Raw genomic sequence first — 16,590 nt, forward strand, 5'->3', positions numbered from 1 at the left:
CAGCTAAAGCAGAGGCCACCTCCCACAGCCTGGCCTCATCACGTCTGCACTGACAGACAGCTAAAGCAGAGGCCACCTCCCACAGCCTGGCCTCAGTCCTGTGGCTCTGCTCACTCCCAAGCCCCATAGTGTCACCAGTCCACAGCCTTGGGAGCCAGGACAGCAGCCAGTTCATAAGACCATGGCTGGGAAGCAAAGTACAATGATGGCAGCAAGCTCACTGGAGGGCACTGTGCCCTAGGTCCAGGTGACAGACCACCTGAGAGCTATGTCCAGTGTCCCCTAGAAGTCGGAGGTGATGACTTTCTCTTGCTAACCTGGGGTCCTTCTGGTAACCCACCCATCCTTGGCTTCTTGGTTTGGTTTGCCCCATGCTCTTAGGAGGGTCACTCAGGGCAGTGCTTAGATGTCAGGGAAGGCAGAGCCATAAGCAGGGCAAGAGAGGGACCCAGCCACTGGCAGGAACAGGAAGGCTGCTGGTGAGGGTACAGGTGACAGAGTCCACTCAGACTTTAGAGCTTGTCCTTTCCTGGGATCGCACATGGGCAGTTCCATCCCTGTGCATCCTAGCAAATGCCCAGCTTCTGGTGCTACCTGAGAGCCTGCACCACCTACAAAAGACAGCCCTGGCCTGTGATAGAGTTTATTGAACCCAAGGACTGAACCCTTCCAGGTCACATTGGAAGGAAGGACTTCAAGAGCAGGTTTGAAAGATTGTGACCCTGAAGTGTGTCCCTGGTCACTTGGATTAGTGTTTGTGGACAGGGCTGAAGATGACCTCGCTGATCTGTCCGGGGATGGTGTAGAAGACGAGGAGGAGGAAGATGGTGATTAACGCCAGCAGCAGCAGCAGCACCAGGATGCGCCAGTACCGGCGCCAGATGAAGAAGATGAAAGTCTTGAGGGGGTTCACAAACCAGTTGAAGGAGGTTTTGGGGCGGCTGTTGAGGAAGGGTGCAGTCACAGTGACCAGGAAGCCCCTGCCAGTGACCCCAACTACCCAAGCTTGGGCTACTTACTTGGGTTTCTCCAGAGGCTCTGGCTCCTTTCGCCCCTTCCCAACCGGCCGCTTCTCTGCCTCCTCCACAGTTAGCAGTTCAAACTCTGCCTCAACCTTCCCCTAGAAGAAAATGGTGGGTGGTCAGTGGACAGAGTCTAGCCGGAGCCAGCCCTTGGTCATTATGGGCTACGCACTGTGAGGATGTAGACGTTGCCCGCTGTGTCTGTGAACTCCAGGTCTTCTGGCCGGCCCTTCCTTCTCTTCCTCTTCCTTTTCTTGCCAGCCTGAGCTTCTCTGGCCTCCCTCTCCACATCTTCCATGTCCTTCATCTTCACCACTGGCCACCAACCCCGCAAACGATGACAGCGGAACAGATTGCACCTCGGCCCTGCCCCATCAAGGGCTAGTCGAACAGAACAGTGCTCAGGGTCCCGGGCCCCCCTCACCATGTCTGGTAGCTGCAACTCCAGGGACCCTGTGAGAGCAGAACTCACGAGGTTAGGGCCAGGAGCTGAAGAGGCAGCACCCAGGGTTGCAAAGACCCAGAGGGAAGATAGTGGTCAGACCACAGCTATAGAGGTCTAGAATCAGACCGCCAATCAAAGGTCACAGAGGGACTCCAAAGTGACTTCAGGACAGTAGGGGGAGGTGGGGGAGCATGGAAGAGGTTTTACTGCACCAAGCTCCCTGAACACTAGGTATAAGCCTGGGCTCTGAAATCAACAGGATTCAAGGTTAGAATTTAAACTAAGGGACAAAGAGGAAAAGGTTGGTGCAAAGACAACAGGGACAGATAAGTGTAGACTTGAGGTTAGGAAAGCTAAGTACCAAGAAAGTCGTTGGCAGAGATTCGGTCGTAGTCCCAGACCTGCAGGACCAGCACTGCTGGCTGCCGGAACTCAGCCTCCTCAAGGGCGAAGGGTCCAGGCTTGCGCCGGACGCTCACCTCCCGCTCCGTCGGCAGGTAGTCAAAGCGGAACACAAAGCGCCAGTTGAAGTTGCCCTCTCCGGTCAGGGAGTTGAAGTGGACATCTGTCTCCTGTCTGTCCTGCTCCAGACCCTTTACCCAGCTGGGTGAGGGAAGGAGACAGCCCAGGGCAAGATGGGTATCAGGACTAGGGCCACACCCAGGACTCAGCCGTCAGCACACAGAGGATGTGAACACGGGGTCCCCATTTGCAGTTTCCTGTAGAGCAGCCATTTGGCCAGTCTGGCCTGTAGGCCTACCTTTTCACATAGATGTCGCTTGACATCTCTCCAGTGAGTGGGTTCACATCATCCAGAGCCACATCGTCCGTGTTCCAGATGACAACTCTGAGCTCATAGCTGGAGAGGCAGTGGTTTCAGACTGTTAACAAGGGTCCTGGGAGTGTAGCTCAGTGGGTAGAATACTGGCCTACAACCCCACAGTCCCGGGGTTGACTACCCAGCAACTCTTTTTTTTTTTTTTAAAGATTTATTTATTTATTATATGTAAGTACACTGTAGCTGTCCTCAGAAACTCCAGAAGAGGGCGCCAGATCTCGTTACGGATGGTTGTGAGCCACCATGTGGTTGCTGGGATTTGAACTCTGGACCTCTGGAAGAGCAGTCGGGTGCTCTTATCCACTGAGCCATCTCACCAGCCCTACCCAGCAACTCTTAAGTGGGGGTGGTGGCACACAGGCCTGTAGTATCAGCTCCCCTCACCCCAGAGGTTTGGAGTTCATCCAGGAGGCTGCATGAGACCCTGTCCCCAAACCACAACAGCTGAAAAATCTTTGATCTTTGTTCAGTTGAGTGCTTGCCTAGCTTCTGAGGGGCCCTGGGCTCGATCTCCAGCACTATAGTAAGGTGTGGTGATGCATGCCTGTCAATCCCAGCACTGGAGAAGTAGAGGCAAGAGGGTTAAGAGAGTTCAAAAGCCATCCATGGCTGCATCCCTAGTTCAGGGCCAGCTGGAGCTATGTAAGACCTCGTCTCAAAAGACAAGAGGGGGACTGTGGGAACAGAAAAGAGCTGAGTCAGGTACCACTGATCATTTCCCACTACAATTGCAGCACCAGGAGTGCTCTGATCCGAGCCAGTACAGTGAGCTTCTTATCATGTGGAGTCAGAAGCCTGGGACTCTTGAGTGGTTCAGCAGCTGTCAGCTTCAGTTAGAGCCACAGCGAGCCACATGGTGTATAAGCTGAAGTTCTGGGGTACAGGAAAGTATGAGAAAAGACAGGCAGAGAGGGAAGGGGTGAGAACATGAGAGCTGGGACATTCTGTTTCCTCCCCGGCACGGCCTCGTGGTTGTCAGGGGGTTGCTTGGATGTCTCTTCGCTTCGTTTATTAACAATCTCTGATTTTGTTTGGTTGAGACAGGGTCTCATGTAGCCCAGGCTAACCCTGATCTCTATGAAACTGAGGCTGGCCTTTGAACTCCTGATCTTCCTGCCTCTGCCTTCTGAGTACACAGATACACTGCCATACCCGGTTTCCCTCTGACTCTGCCCAACCACTTTGTCAATCTGTGTGGTTCTGGTGGGACGGGCTTCTATTGGACTCAGGCTTGGGAAGACCACAGAAATTGTCAAGCTGTGCTGCCAAAGTCCCTCCCCACGGTGACAGCATCACCTAGACCAGCCAGTGGCCGGTGTGGGGAAGTAGCTTTGGGCCTTGGCTCTAAAGGCATTTATTTCCACTCAACAAGCCTGGTTCTTAAGAGATAAGCCAACACTCTTAGAAGCTGTCTTGTCCTTAGGCTGCAAAAGGGTCTCTGAGGAGCTGAAGAGATGACTCAGTGATTAAGAGCACTTGTTGCTCTGCCAAAGGACTCAGGTTCAGTTCCCAGCATCCACAGTGTGACTTACAGTCTTCTGTGGCTCAGGAGATTTGATGCCACCCTCCTTCTGGCCTCTGCAGGCCACAGGCGAGCTTGCAATACACAGACATACATGCAGACAAAAGATCAGTACACATTAAAAAAGGGGTGGGGGCTCCCTAAGAGGTATACCAAGAAGAGCAGAGCCTAGAGGTAGAAGAGATATCCTCATAGAACTGCATTTGTGCTAGCCCAGGGAGGAGCAGGGTTTACTGAAGGACATCTGGACACTATACAGAACAATGTTCATGGCTTATGGGCAAGGGGGGGTATGAAACTCAACTGCCCACAAGTCACAGGCAGAAGTCTTGGCCTCATTCAATGGAGGTTGGGTTTCCAGAGAGTAGAGAGGCCCAAATTCTCTCACCTGATTGGCTGCCGAGGCTTGATGTCAACTGGGGGTGGGGCCGGCACATCACTGGGGAAGATGTCAATCCACATATGAAGGGATCCCTAAGAGCACAAAACCAGGATGCAGGGTCTTGCTAGAGAACTCCTTTTCTTCAGGGAATCCAGTGCTGCTCTGTCCCCAGTGGGGAATGAGGAAGGTGAAGGGCAGGAGTTACTGGGTAGATTTGGGGTATTAGGGTAAAGGTAAGAGTCTAACGTGAGGTTGCCAAGGTCAAGGCAAAGTCTGGGTTCAAGATAAGTTTCCAAGAAAGGAAATTGAAATCAAGAGTAGTATATGGTGTTCTTGAGGCCCAGATAACCCAGGGTGGAGCCCTGGGTCTGAACCTTGTTGGCTCAGGGTTGGGGATCTTCTAGGACAAGAACTAAGGAGCCCATGACAGGGCCAAGACTCCAAGGCTGCATAGAATGCTTACTGACACCAGGAGCCAGGGTCAGTGGTAGTTGTGTATGGGCAGAGGACTTGGGGAAAGGGTCCAGAGTCAGGTGGGAGTCTTGAGTCTTAGGGGTGCTACAGTTCCTTCACCTGCAGTAGCCCAGGGCTGCGAGGATGGTACAGAGGCCGTGTTTCCACATGCTCAGGTACCAGCTGGATCCCAAGGCCTGGCATCTCCTGCCAACGCCTCAACACGTGCAATGCTTGGGCCTCCTCAGAAGCCTCACTTGTCACCTTGGGTTTCCTGTCATCTGAAACAAGGGGGTATGGGCTTGGCTTCACAGAACCCTCCCTCCCCCTCCCCTGCCCCGCCCTCCTCAGTAGCTCTCCACTGAGACTGGCACTGTACTAGATAAAGCCTGTGGCCTGTGCGGGGCATGGTGATTCACACCTTTAATCCCAGCAGAGGCAGGAGGATCTCTGTGAGTTTAAGGACAACTTAGTCTACATAGTAAGTTCCAGGACAGCCAGGGCTCCATAGAGAGAGACCTCCTCAACAGCTGCCATCCAGAAAAACTAAACTAAACTAAACTAAACTAAAAAGCAACAACAACAAAACCCAAAACCCTGTGGCCTGAGAGAGCAAGCCTATCATGTACAAAAAGTGGGGGGTGGGGGGTGGGGTGGCAGGGGTGCTGCTATAACTACTGACTGAAGACTGTGGAAGAGCCAGCCATCACCTTTGATCAAGCCCTGTTCAGCCATGTGAAGTGTGAATTCCATAGCCACAGACTGTATAGATCTGATCCTGTGCTCCAGGAGGTCAACCTGAGATCATTTTCTCCCAACATCCAGGAATCTTGTCCTAACTCAGCCAAACTCACAAACACCCCTGTGCCTGCTGCGGTCAGTGGGCTCTGCTGGGCACAGGAGCCCGACACCTGGTGCGTCCTGTGCCTTGGTCTACCTCCCTCCTACCCGCTGTGGCCTGTCCAACAGACAGGGTCTGGTACCTGGAGGCGGGGCCTCAGATGGTGTCAGAAAAACTCGGCTGCCCACTTTGACAGCCCCGGCTCGGTATTCAGGGACGGGAAGGCCACAGCGCTGGCACAGCCCAGCCAGGATCTGTGAAGGCCGGAATGCATCTCGCCAGGCATTGTACCCATTCCTGCGGGCAGAAGGGAACAGCTAGGACTGTGTGTGAGCACAGTGGGACACAAAGGGAAGAGGAAGAACTGAGGTCAAAGAGGTCGAATGACTTAGTACCAAAACCCCAATACCCAAGCTCAGGTCTTGGATACCAAATGTCTAGGATGTCTTGCTAGGGGGTAGGAGAAGCTCCCCTTTTGGAAACAGAGATGGTCCTGTGAGGACTGAGAGATCTGTTTGGAGCTGTATCAAAGGGCTTGTGGCCTACCCATGAGGCCCTGAATTCAAATCCCCAGAGCCCACACAAAGGTCAGCAGTGCAAGTGTGAGTAATCTCACAACTCCTGTGGGAGATGGAGGTGGAGACAGGAGACTGGAAGCTTACGAGCCAGGTAGCCTGGCACACAACAGTGAGGAGACCCTGCCTCAGACAAGATGAAGGAGAAGACCAGCACCCAAGTTTTTAAGTGGGGATGTGAACTTCGCAGGTGTTTGTTTTGGAAATGGCTTCTTAGGGCCCTGCCGTACTGACTCACACGTCATACTGGGAGGCCAGCCCACAGTTGGCTCTGTGGTGGCTATAGAATCTGTTTTCCAGGTCAATGTGGGTCTCCCCAATGAGGTCATCGGAACCCACGAGGTCATGGTCGAATACGGCCACAGTCAGCTCTGGCTGGCCTGGGAGGGAGACACTCAGCTCCAGGACCCTGGAAAGGAAGCGACCGATCCATGCCCTCAGAGGAGACCTGGGGTGGCAGTGTCCAGCCCTCACCACAGTTGCCTAGGCAAGAAGCTGTGGAGCCGGGGACGCCCCCATTCCCAAGCCCAGGGCCCAGCCTCACTCTCCAAAGATGGGGTTGAGTTGCTTGGGGATGTAGCGTTCCTTAGTGTCCCGCTGTTCCTTGCCAGCGCTAACCACCACATAGGGGTCTGCCTTGCCATTGGGGTCTGCAGGAGCCAGGTTGGTAGCCTAGGGGGTAGAAGCCAAATCCAGTGGAGTCAGGAGGTCTAGCATCCTGGAAGCCCAGGCCCTTGTTGGACCTAATTTCAGGATTTTATGAGATGCTGGAGGTCAAACCCAGGCCCTCCTCCTCGCTAGCCAACTGCCACATCACAGCCCCTGGCTCTTCTTCATCGAATTGTAAGAAATAAATCCTTACAGCCCATTCATGTAGGAGATTTGTTTAGAACCCATTGGAGAATGGCAGGTAAGCTAGAGGCACGAGGCCGGTCTCCAGCAGTTGGTGCCTAGCTCTTGTTGACAGTTCAGCCTAAGGTTGAAAAGGTAGAAAAATCTACTGTGTGACTCAGCCATAGGATGAGCCCACAGGATGAGAATAGGGGAGGGGACAATACTAGACACCAGGAAGATCTGTCCTATCTCAAGAATTTGCCTGGGGGGCTGGGGATGGGAAATATGACTAGGGATATCAAACTCACTATTTTGTACCAAACTGGCATACCCATCACATTTGCCTTTTGTCTAGGTTGACATCTGGCTTCTAAACTGAAAATGAATCTGTCTTGCTTTTGCTACACGGAGTCTCCAAGACTTTTATTATGAAACCACGATCAGTGTTTCTCATATACATAAAGACCACACTACCCACAGTCCTTTGTACTTTCCTATTTTCACCCTATGCCAGCTTCTGGAAACTACTCGGTTTAAGGACACAAAGATCTTTCTCACTCATTTTAAACAGTTATATAATACTCTACATACCCATTTTTATATGCCTGGGCAGTTGTTTTTATACTGACTTTTCAGTTTTAGAAATATGTGGGTTATTTTTTTTTCCAAACTATTCAGGCAGCCTTTTTTCAAGACTGGAGTTTGAACCCAGGGCCTCCTGCTTAGTAGGCAAATGTTCCACCACCCAGCTATGTCGTCAGCTACCTGCTTTTAAGTCTTTCTCTGTGTGTGTGTGTGTGTGTGTGTGTGTGTGTGTAGTTTGGTGTATACATATGTACCTTCATGAATGTGTGCGTGCCTATGGGGAGCCTTAAATCAATCCCTGGGAGTCTTTCCCAGTCCCTATCTTATTTTTGAGATACGGTCTCTCACTGACCCTGGAGCTTGCCAGGGTAGCTCAGCAGGCCGGCCAGTGCATCTCAGTGGTCATCCAGCCCCCACCTTCTTCGCGCCAGGATCCTAGGTGCGCACCACCAAGGCCAGCTTTCTACACAGGCACTGGGGATGCAAACGTTTCCCTGCTTTTATAGCAAGCACGTTACCTACCAGACCCCTAGTCAAGCTTGAGACAAGGGCTCACGTAGCTCAGGCTGCCCTCAAACTTGCTTGATGGTTGAGGCTGGCCTTGAACTCCTGACCCCTTTGCTCTCACCTCCTGAGTGCTGGGGCTACAGGCACACCCCACACCTGGTGTGTGTGATTCTGGGGATTAAATCCAGGGCTCTGTGTACACTGAGAGAGCATCCCGTCTCTGAGCCATGGTTCCAGTCCTCGGGGTCTTAAATTTCCAATCCTACCCCAGCCTCCAAAGAGGCTGCAATTACAGGTCTGTGCAGCCAGGCCCAGCTCTCAAATTGCTTTTGTGTGTTCATGAGGGCACAGGTGTGTATATGTGCATGTTGAAGTCAAAGCGCCTCCTTGGGTGCTGTTCCTTACTGTCTACACTTCTGTTTGTTTGACAGCATCTCCCACTGGCCTGGAACTGGCCATGTAAGCTAAAGTGAGTGGCCAGTGAGCCACAGGGCTCCACCCATCTCCACCTTTCCTACTCTGGGATTCCAACTATGTGCACAAGTCTGGTTTGTTTGTTTGTTTGTTTGTTTTTGCATGGGTTCTTAGGATCAAACCCAGGTCTCTGGGCTTCCAAGGCAAACACTTTTCTTACCAAGTTACCTTTCCACTCTCCAGGGTGTCATTTTTCTCTGTGTGGGTGAATGTGTGCGAGTCTGTGTGTGTGTGTGTGTGTTGGCCTGGAAGTTGACAATGAAGCTCAGCTGGCTGGTCAGGCACCCACCTCAGTGCTAAGGTTACAAGTGTAAAGCCTCACACTTGGGTTTTGTTTTATTTTTCCCCCAGTAGTGAGTTACAGAATTGAACTTGGATTCTCATGCTGATACAGCAAACCCTTTACAATCCCACCATCTTTGCAAGTCACTTCTGACAGTGGAGCTATCTCTGCTTACAAAACCCATGTAAGCTGTTATTTCTCACCTAATGACTGACAGTTCTAACATCCAGAACAGCGTGGTGTCTGTTATCCTTGCTGTGCAGGGCTTCGGTCATTTCTCCTGATACTGTTTTCTTACATATTCTATAATTTTGTGCTGTGAGCCCACGTTTGTTTTTAACCCTATGGAAACTTTGAGGCTGGGTTTACGGTCACTTTGAATGAATTTGGGTTTTGTTTGCTGGTTTGTAATTCTTGGTTTTAGGAGGCAGGGTCTCTGGTGGAGCAGGCTAGCCTATAGCTTAGCATGTAGCTGAAGCTGGCCTTGAGTTTCTGATTCTCTTGCCTCTCCTGCCGCAGTTCTGAGACTGTAGCCACGGTGGGCACCACTCGCTTGTTTGGCTGTTTTGACTGTTTGCTCGCTTATTTGGTTTTGGTTAGTTGGCTTCTTTGGTTTGCTGAGGGTTTTTGTTTGATTTTCATTTTATTTTTTATGTGTGTGGGTATTTTTTAAAGTTTTATTATTTTATTTATATGAGTACAGTATAACTGTCTTCAGACACACTAGAAGAGGGCATCAGATCCCATTACAGATGGTTGGGAGCCACCGTGTGGTGGCTGGGATTTGAACTCAGGACCTCTAGAATAGCAGTCAGTGTTCTTAACCACTGAGCCATCTCTCCAGCCCCGTGTGTGGGTATTTTGCCTTCATGTATGTCTATTTACCCACCAGGTGAATGCCTGAGACAGTAGCCAGAAGAAAGCATCAGATGCCCTGGTACTGGAGTTACAGATGTTAGTGAGCTGCCTCGTGGGTATTGGGAATCAGCCCGGTCCTTTGGAGGAGCAGCCCGTGCTCTTACCTGCTGAGCTACCTTGCAGGCCCTAGGTTGGGATTTTGATTCTCTTTCTTCCACAGATTCCATGGTCGACATGGCTATGCCTAGTTATGGTTTGGGTTTGGGGATTTTAGGGGGTTGGACTGGGTTGGGTTGGGTTTTGGTCTCACTATGTAGCTCAGGTTGGCCTGGAATTCACAGTAATCCTCCTGTCTTGGCCTCCTGGGAGCTGAGATCACAGATATGATCCTAAGATTGTTGTTTCCTCTGCCATGGCCTTGAACACGCCTTGGAAGTGTTCTGAGCCAAACCTCAACTCTCAGTTTTGAGTTTTTTGGTTTAAACAGAAAATATAAATCCTAGTCTTAAATCAGTGTGGGACCTTGCTAAATGCACATCCCCCAGAAAGACAGTTGCCCCGAAACAGACTCCTTTCCCATTGGCAAGCCGCCTGCTGGCCTGCTTTTCTCAGAGGTCCTTGTTTCCAGCCCCCTCCCTTGCTCAGGCTCTAAGACCCCCAAGGTCAAAGTTCAGATGTGGACAAACCCTTTGGAGACAGCCTGAGCTCCAGGGCTCACCTGGAAAAACTACCGCTGCCTCCTCACTCAGGGAAAGGAAAGTTTTCTTTCTTTAGAGCTTCGGATTCATTAAAAAATAATTTTGACTAGCATGTCTAAATGTCTTACAAAGTAATTTATCTCAGATCACCCTGTCTGCCCTGTTGTTAAAAGGGACAGTAAGAATGAGTTCTACGCTCAGCAGTTCCCTAGGAGGGTCAGGTGGTGACAGAATGTCTCTTCCCATGATGTCCTAGATCCTTAGGTCAGGGTGAAGCATGCTGTCTGAAACAGGAGAGTGGGGACATAGCAACCAGCAGAGCAACCTGCTCCTTCCCTCTTGCTCCCCAAGATTCCTTTAAGGAAGTTCCGGGGCCCCGCTAGGCCTGCATGACAGACATGACAATGGGAGGAACTACAGGGTAATCTGGAACTGGGGAGCTGACACTACAGTCTACAGCGTCCCGAACCCAAGACCGGAATGTAAAAAAGTCCTGATACCAGCAAGCTTTGTGAGGGATGGGAAGTCTAACCACACCCGGGACTTCTACCCAACCCCTGAAGGAGTGAGCCTCTGTGATCTCTGAGGACCTTTGAGAGCCTTTCTTCTGTAGACTTCACAATATTGTCTCTGCGCCATGAGGACGAACCAACCACTACTCACCTTCACTATATACACTCTGACTAGAAGCTTGATGGGCCGGTTCTGGGGGATCCCCCTGGAGATCTGAGGCTCAGAGAAGGATTTGGCCTCTGACTCGGGGTAAATTAGGAAGGAGCCCTGAGGTGGTGGTGGTGGGGGAGACAGAAGAAGGCTTGGTAAGAAAGGTTAAGTCTTTAAAAATCAATTACATTAGATCTATTTATTTTGTTTTATGTGTGAGTGTTTTCCCTGCAGGTATGTCTGTGTTTACGTGTGGTGTGAGTGTGGTCCCACAGGTCACAGGAGGGTGTCAGGTCCCCTGGAATTGGACTTAAGGTTGGTTGTGAACCACACTATGATACTGAGAATGGAATCTATGTCCTCTGCAAGAGCAGCCAGTGTTAGCCCCTGAGTCATCTCTGCAGCCTGTAAGAAAGTTTTTCTAGTCTTTTTCCATGCCCTTTTCTTCTCGCACGCATACCTTGAACTTGCCCACAAAGTGTCCGGATGCTCCCTCTCCATCTCCATCCTGGCCGCCTTGTCCTCTGTACAGGGGGAACACACTCAGCCAGTCTTCAAAGTGGCTAAACTCGTCCTCCAGAGAGCTGTTGTAGATCTGAAAGGCAAGGGGCTTCGGTGACAACTCTATACCCCGAATCCCAGGGACTCCCTTCTCCCCAGCACCCCGTCACCTTCAGGGTAGCGATTGCTTTCTTCCGAGGTACAGAGACTTTGTTATCAGTCTCCCCCTGCTCCTGGGCCTCCCTGTCCCCAGAAATGAGATGGGTTCCATCTGGAAACAGCAAAAATGGCCCAGGTAAGAACTATGGAGGTGGGGTAGGTGGACAAAAGGAACAGGAGCGAAGAGCGGGGACTCTCACCTGCATCTCCAGCCTCGTCCATCTCATCATCAGAGCTGAGCTGAAATCAAAGGCAGGTCAGGGATCCTGGCCATTCCCCTCCATGAGTGGCCCACCCCCTTTCCCAGCTACACAGTCACTTCCTTTTTAGATGTTGCCTTTATTGTCTGGTCCTGTGACCTTGGTCACCGCCACCCACATATGGTCACTGAGTCCTTGACGTGTGAGATTAGTCTGCACTGAGAGGTGCTGTGAGGTGGAACGCACACCAGACTTAACGCCGAGAATGCAAAATAGCTCATTATTGTTATGATAATTACTACTCGAAATTATGATATATATATATATATATATATTAGTAAAACATTACTAAAATTAACCACATTTGTCCTCTTTTACTTTTTTGTTTGTTTTTCAAGATAGGGTTTTCTTTGTAATAGCCCTGACTCTCCTGGAACTTGCTTTGTAGACCAGGCCGGCCTCAAACTCACAGACACCCACCTGCCTCTGCCTCCCAAGTATTGGGATTTAACAATATACCCTACCACACCTGGCTTCCTTTTATTTTTTAAATTAAAATTAAAATTAAAAAAAAAAAGATCCATGTAGTGGTGGCACATGCCTTTTATCCCAGCATTTGGAAGGCAGAGGTACACAAATCTCTGAATTCGAGGCTAGCCTGGTCTACAGGTTGTGTATCCCTGCCTGGCCTATAACTGGTTATGTAGACCAGGCTGGCCTCGAACTCACAGGGATGGAGGGCTGGGTTTAATGGGTTCTATTTTTATTAGACAACAACAGAGTGGTAGCCAACAGAAATACTGATATCTGACCCCTAAAACTGAGCTGAGAAGGAAAATCACTGCGATCAAGAGTGATCCTGGAACACGCAGGGCTCTGTTGCCTGAGACCTCTCCTTGCCTTTCATCGGGTCCCACTCCTCCTACCTGCCCCTGGAACTCCTGCAGGGAGGCATAGTACTTGGACCACCAGTCCATCTCTTCTGGATCTGGGATGTCTTCCTCTAGCTCAGGGCCTTGACCCAGGAGTCCTAAGGTGAGCTTCTTTAGAGGGGCCTGAGGCAGAGAGGACCTGGTGATTCTCAGCCAGTACCACCACAAGCCCTGACGTCCCTGTCCAGCTATGGACCACCCCCATCACCTTCAGAAGCTGTCTGGATGTTCCTGCTTCAGTCAGAGGCTTCTCTCCTGGGAGTAGGAAGGGATGCCATGAGTTTAGGCCAGTAGAAAGCAGACTCCGAACCCCATAAGACGGTCCACTGGAGCCGCCTGTACCAAGATCCAGAGGGGCTTCTATCTGCTGGCCCCTGCGGAGAACACTCCTGACCTTGAGGCCCATGTGGCACCAGGTCCCTTGTCTCCTCCTCTGTTTCTTCCTCCTCTTGGGGATCCTCATGACCCTGGAGTATGAATCTAAGCATGTGGGGAACAATATGGGAACCCACAAGAACGGTCCGGCCAAAGGCCCGGCGTTCAATCACCAAGATGCTCAGCGGGGGCTGCAGATATGGCTGTTCTGGCAGGTCCTAGAAAGAGGAAACGGGAAGTGAGTCCAAGCCCTGGGGAAGGAAGACAGGAGCACAGAGCAGGTGGAGAAACGAGTCAGTCTGTGCCCATATCTGCCACACTGTCAGCCCCTAACGTCATCACGGCCTCTGTCTCTGCCCAGGTAAAGAAGGGACACGGTCTGGACTAATAGACTGTCCTAAATATGGTGACATGACTGAGGCAAAGGGACTTTGGCACCTACAAAGTGCCCCCAGGAGCACAGGTTAGTGTTGCTCTTAGGCATAAGACAATGCTCACCTGGCAAATATAGAGTCCAAACCATAAACTATTATGGACTTTAGCCAGGAGATTGCCTAGCTATCCCTGGTACCTAAGAGGGGGAGATCAATGATTACACCTGATCACTGGCTTCATTTATCCTGTCCAAAGAGGAGAAGAAACAGAGCTATGCTGGAGAAAAGCATATACCTGTCCCTGCAATTCAATTACCAGATTTTAAAAAGTTTTTAATAAGATGCTTTGTAACCAGGCAGCTGTAGCATGTCTTTAATTCCAGCACTCAGGAGTCAGAAGCAGGTGGCTCTGTGAGTTCGAGGCCAGCCTGGTTGGTGGAGCAAGTTTCTGGACAGCCAAAGCTATGTAGAGAAACCCTGTCTCCAAAAAACAAAACCAAAACCAAAATGCAACGTAGCCCTGGCTGGCCTGGAAGTTGCTATATAGACAAGGACAGCTTCAGAGTTGCCAATTCTCATGCTGCTGTCTTCCAAGTTCTGGGGTTACAGAAGTACACCACCATGTCCTGGAAGTGAGAATCATAGCTGGGCATGGTGGTGCACGCCTTTATTCCCAGCTTGGGAGGCAGAGGCAGGTGATCTCTGGATCTCTGTGAGTTTGAGGCCAGCCTGGTCTACATCATGATTCCAGGACAGCCAGAGTTATATAGTGAGACTCTGTCAAAAAAAATGAGTAATAATCTGAAATAAATTGTGAAAAATAAGCATTCATATTTGTGACATTTTGTCAATTGGATACAACCCAGAGCTGCCAGGGAATTGAGTCTCAGGGCGGGATGGTCTATATCAGGTTGTGGGAGGGGTTTTCCTAATTGTGTTCCTTGTAAATTGGGAAGACCCAGATTGCCCTGGAAGGCACCATCCCCTAGGCAGGGCATCCTGGACTGTGTAAGTGTGTAAGTATATTTGTATATGTGTATAAAGGACTGTGCTGGTATAGAGAAGATGCTGAGCTCAAGTAGACATGGATGGATGGATTCCCTCTCTTGACCGTGGATGTGATTTGACAAGCAATCTCAGGTTCCTATCACTGTGACTTCCCTGAAACCCCCAGGCCTTGAACTCATGGAGAACCACATGCCTTGGCCTCAGAAGTGCTGGGATTAAACACATACACCACCACACCCTGAAAGATGAAAGAGTCTTTAGGGTCAAAGGCATACACAGGCTGAAGTCTGAGGCTGTGGCTTTGTTGTCGATTGATTGCATAGCATAGCATGTTTGAGGCCCTGAGCTCAACACTCAGTATCTCAAAAATAAATAACAAATCAAAAAGACATACATACATTGGAAGAACTGGGAGATAATCAAGCAAACAGTGATTGAAAGACAGAGAAGTTATACCATCAGTTAAAATAGACTGAGAAACAAACAAAAAATTACTGGAGACACAGAGGGTCATTCTACAGTGGTAAAGGGGCTGATTCATCAAAAAGCTAAAACGCCTGTAAACAGACATGCACCTAACAACAGAGTTTAAAATACAGAAGGATAGGAAGTGATGGATGAGGATTGGGGGAGCCGTGTGTTACGGCGCATGTCTCAGGGACCAATCAATACTCAACTCTGAAAAGAGAAGTGACAGAGCTGGAGAGACGTGAATAACAGCTAACAAATATTGATAATGGATAGAACTGGCTAGAAAAACAATGAAGAGGGTTTCAAGAGGTGTGAGAAACACCAGGGAGCACAGCTTGATCCAGCTGATCTGTCTACAGACCATCAAGCTCAGCAAGAGAGATTTCAGGTACACGATGTGCTGCCCGATTTGAGCCTTGGAAGGAAAGGAAAGGTCTCATTATGGTCTGAATGTATCTGTTCCCTAAACACAGCCCTTGGGGGGAATACGATTACTGTATTAAATTAGCCTCCTTGATACCAAGATGTGGTGGCACACACCTGATAGCCCAGTCTTTGGGGGTCAGGGGACGCATGACAAGTTTGAGGTCAGCGTGAGCTACGTAGTGGGTCTTTGCCTCTATAAAACGAAAGTACTGGCTGTCTCGCTGTCTTGGTTGTGTTTGTGTTTAGTCTTCACAGTTCCTTATATTTCCTAGACATGAGTCCCCATCTGAAGTGGACACCTGGCAAAGAGTTCCTGTGATTCTGCAAGTTTACCAAGCAGTTTTCAAAAGAAGAAACAGGCCAGGAGGTAGCACACACTAATCCCAGCTCTTGGGAGGCAGAAGCAGATGGATCTGTGTGAGTTCAAGGCCAGCCTGGTCTACAGAGTGAGTTCCAGGACAGCCAGGGCTACACAGAGAAACCCTGCCTCAAAAAAACAAAACAAAAACAAAACAAATGCTGGCAAGAATGTGGGTAAGAGGACGCCTTATTTAATGCTGTTAGGAGTGTAATGGGCACATAATGGAAGCCAGTATGGAAATCTCTCAAAAGTTAAAAAGCACTGGCAAGCTTGCTCAGTGGGTAAAGCACCTGCCACACAATCCCAGTGACCCTGTGTGATCCTTGGAACAAATGTAAATGTGGAAAGGGAAACCTGACTCCTTCCTCAACCTGCTTCTCTGACCTCCAGAAGAGAGAAGGGGAGGGGAAGAGGGGGAGGAGGGGAGGAGGGGAAGAAGGAAAGAGGGGAGAAGTTCTGCCTCGGGGAGTAGGGACTGACTCTTAATGGCTGAGCCATCTCTGAAGCCGCTATAGTGCCCTTTTCTTCTCCTCCCGTGTTTCAGAGACTGGATAGATTCTCTGATGTTTATTCTTCAGGACTCCAGCTAACAACTTCATTCAACATCACCAAGAGAATGCCACCAATCTAAAGATTAATCCAGAGGTCATGGAACTACAGGCAAGATTCATGTCCTGCCCACTGCCAGTTTTTTAAGTAAAGTTTTATTAGAACACAGCCATGCACTGATAAGTGGATATTAGCCCAGAAACATAGAACACCCAAGATACAACTTGCAAAACATAAGAAAATCAAGAAGAGGG

The 16,590-nt window shown here is 50.0% G+C and overlaps 1 protein-coding gene across 1 annotated transcript in view; it reads right to left on the bottom strand.

The window, feature by feature from the left end:
• Positions 1-748: 748 nt before the first annotated feature.
• Positions 749-16,590, bottom strand: part of LOC110307408 (fer-1-like protein 4) — a 35,691-nt gene continuing 19,849 nt past the window's right edge. Inside the window, exons 27-43 of the mRNA XM_021179654.1 lie at positions 13,167-13,365; positions 12,981-13,027; positions 12,767-12,895; positions 11,841-11,880; positions 11,652-11,752; positions 11,441-11,575; positions 10,981-11,097; positions 6,623-6,750; positions 6,317-6,487; positions 5,646-5,800; positions 4,783-4,943; positions 4,216-4,301; positions 2,228-2,326; positions 1,829-2,070; positions 1,195-1,475; positions 1,020-1,120; positions 749-941 (exon numbers count right to left, since the gene is read on the bottom strand). Of these exons, the coding sequence (XP_021035313.1) occupies positions 749-941; positions 1,020-1,120; positions 1,195-1,475; positions 1,829-2,070; positions 2,228-2,326; positions 4,216-4,301; positions 4,783-4,943; positions 5,646-5,800; positions 6,317-6,487; positions 6,623-6,750; positions 10,981-11,097; positions 11,441-11,575; positions 11,652-11,752; positions 11,841-11,880; positions 12,767-12,895; positions 12,981-13,027; positions 13,167-13,365 (2,385 nt within the window). The remainder of the gene's footprint in view (positions 942-1,019; positions 1,121-1,194; positions 1,476-1,828; positions 2,071-2,227; positions 2,327-4,215; positions 4,302-4,782; positions 4,944-5,645; positions 5,801-6,316; positions 6,488-6,622; positions 6,751-10,980; positions 11,098-11,440; positions 11,576-11,651; positions 11,753-11,840; positions 11,881-12,766; positions 12,896-12,980; positions 13,028-13,166; positions 13,366-16,590) is intronic.

Source organism: Mus caroli, chromosome 2 (genome assembly GCF_900094665.2).
Source record: "Mus caroli chromosome 2, CAROLI_EIJ_v1.1, whole genome shotgun sequence".
Classification (NCBI taxonomy): domain Eukaryota; kingdom Metazoa; phylum Chordata; class Mammalia; order Rodentia; family Muridae; genus Mus; species Mus caroli.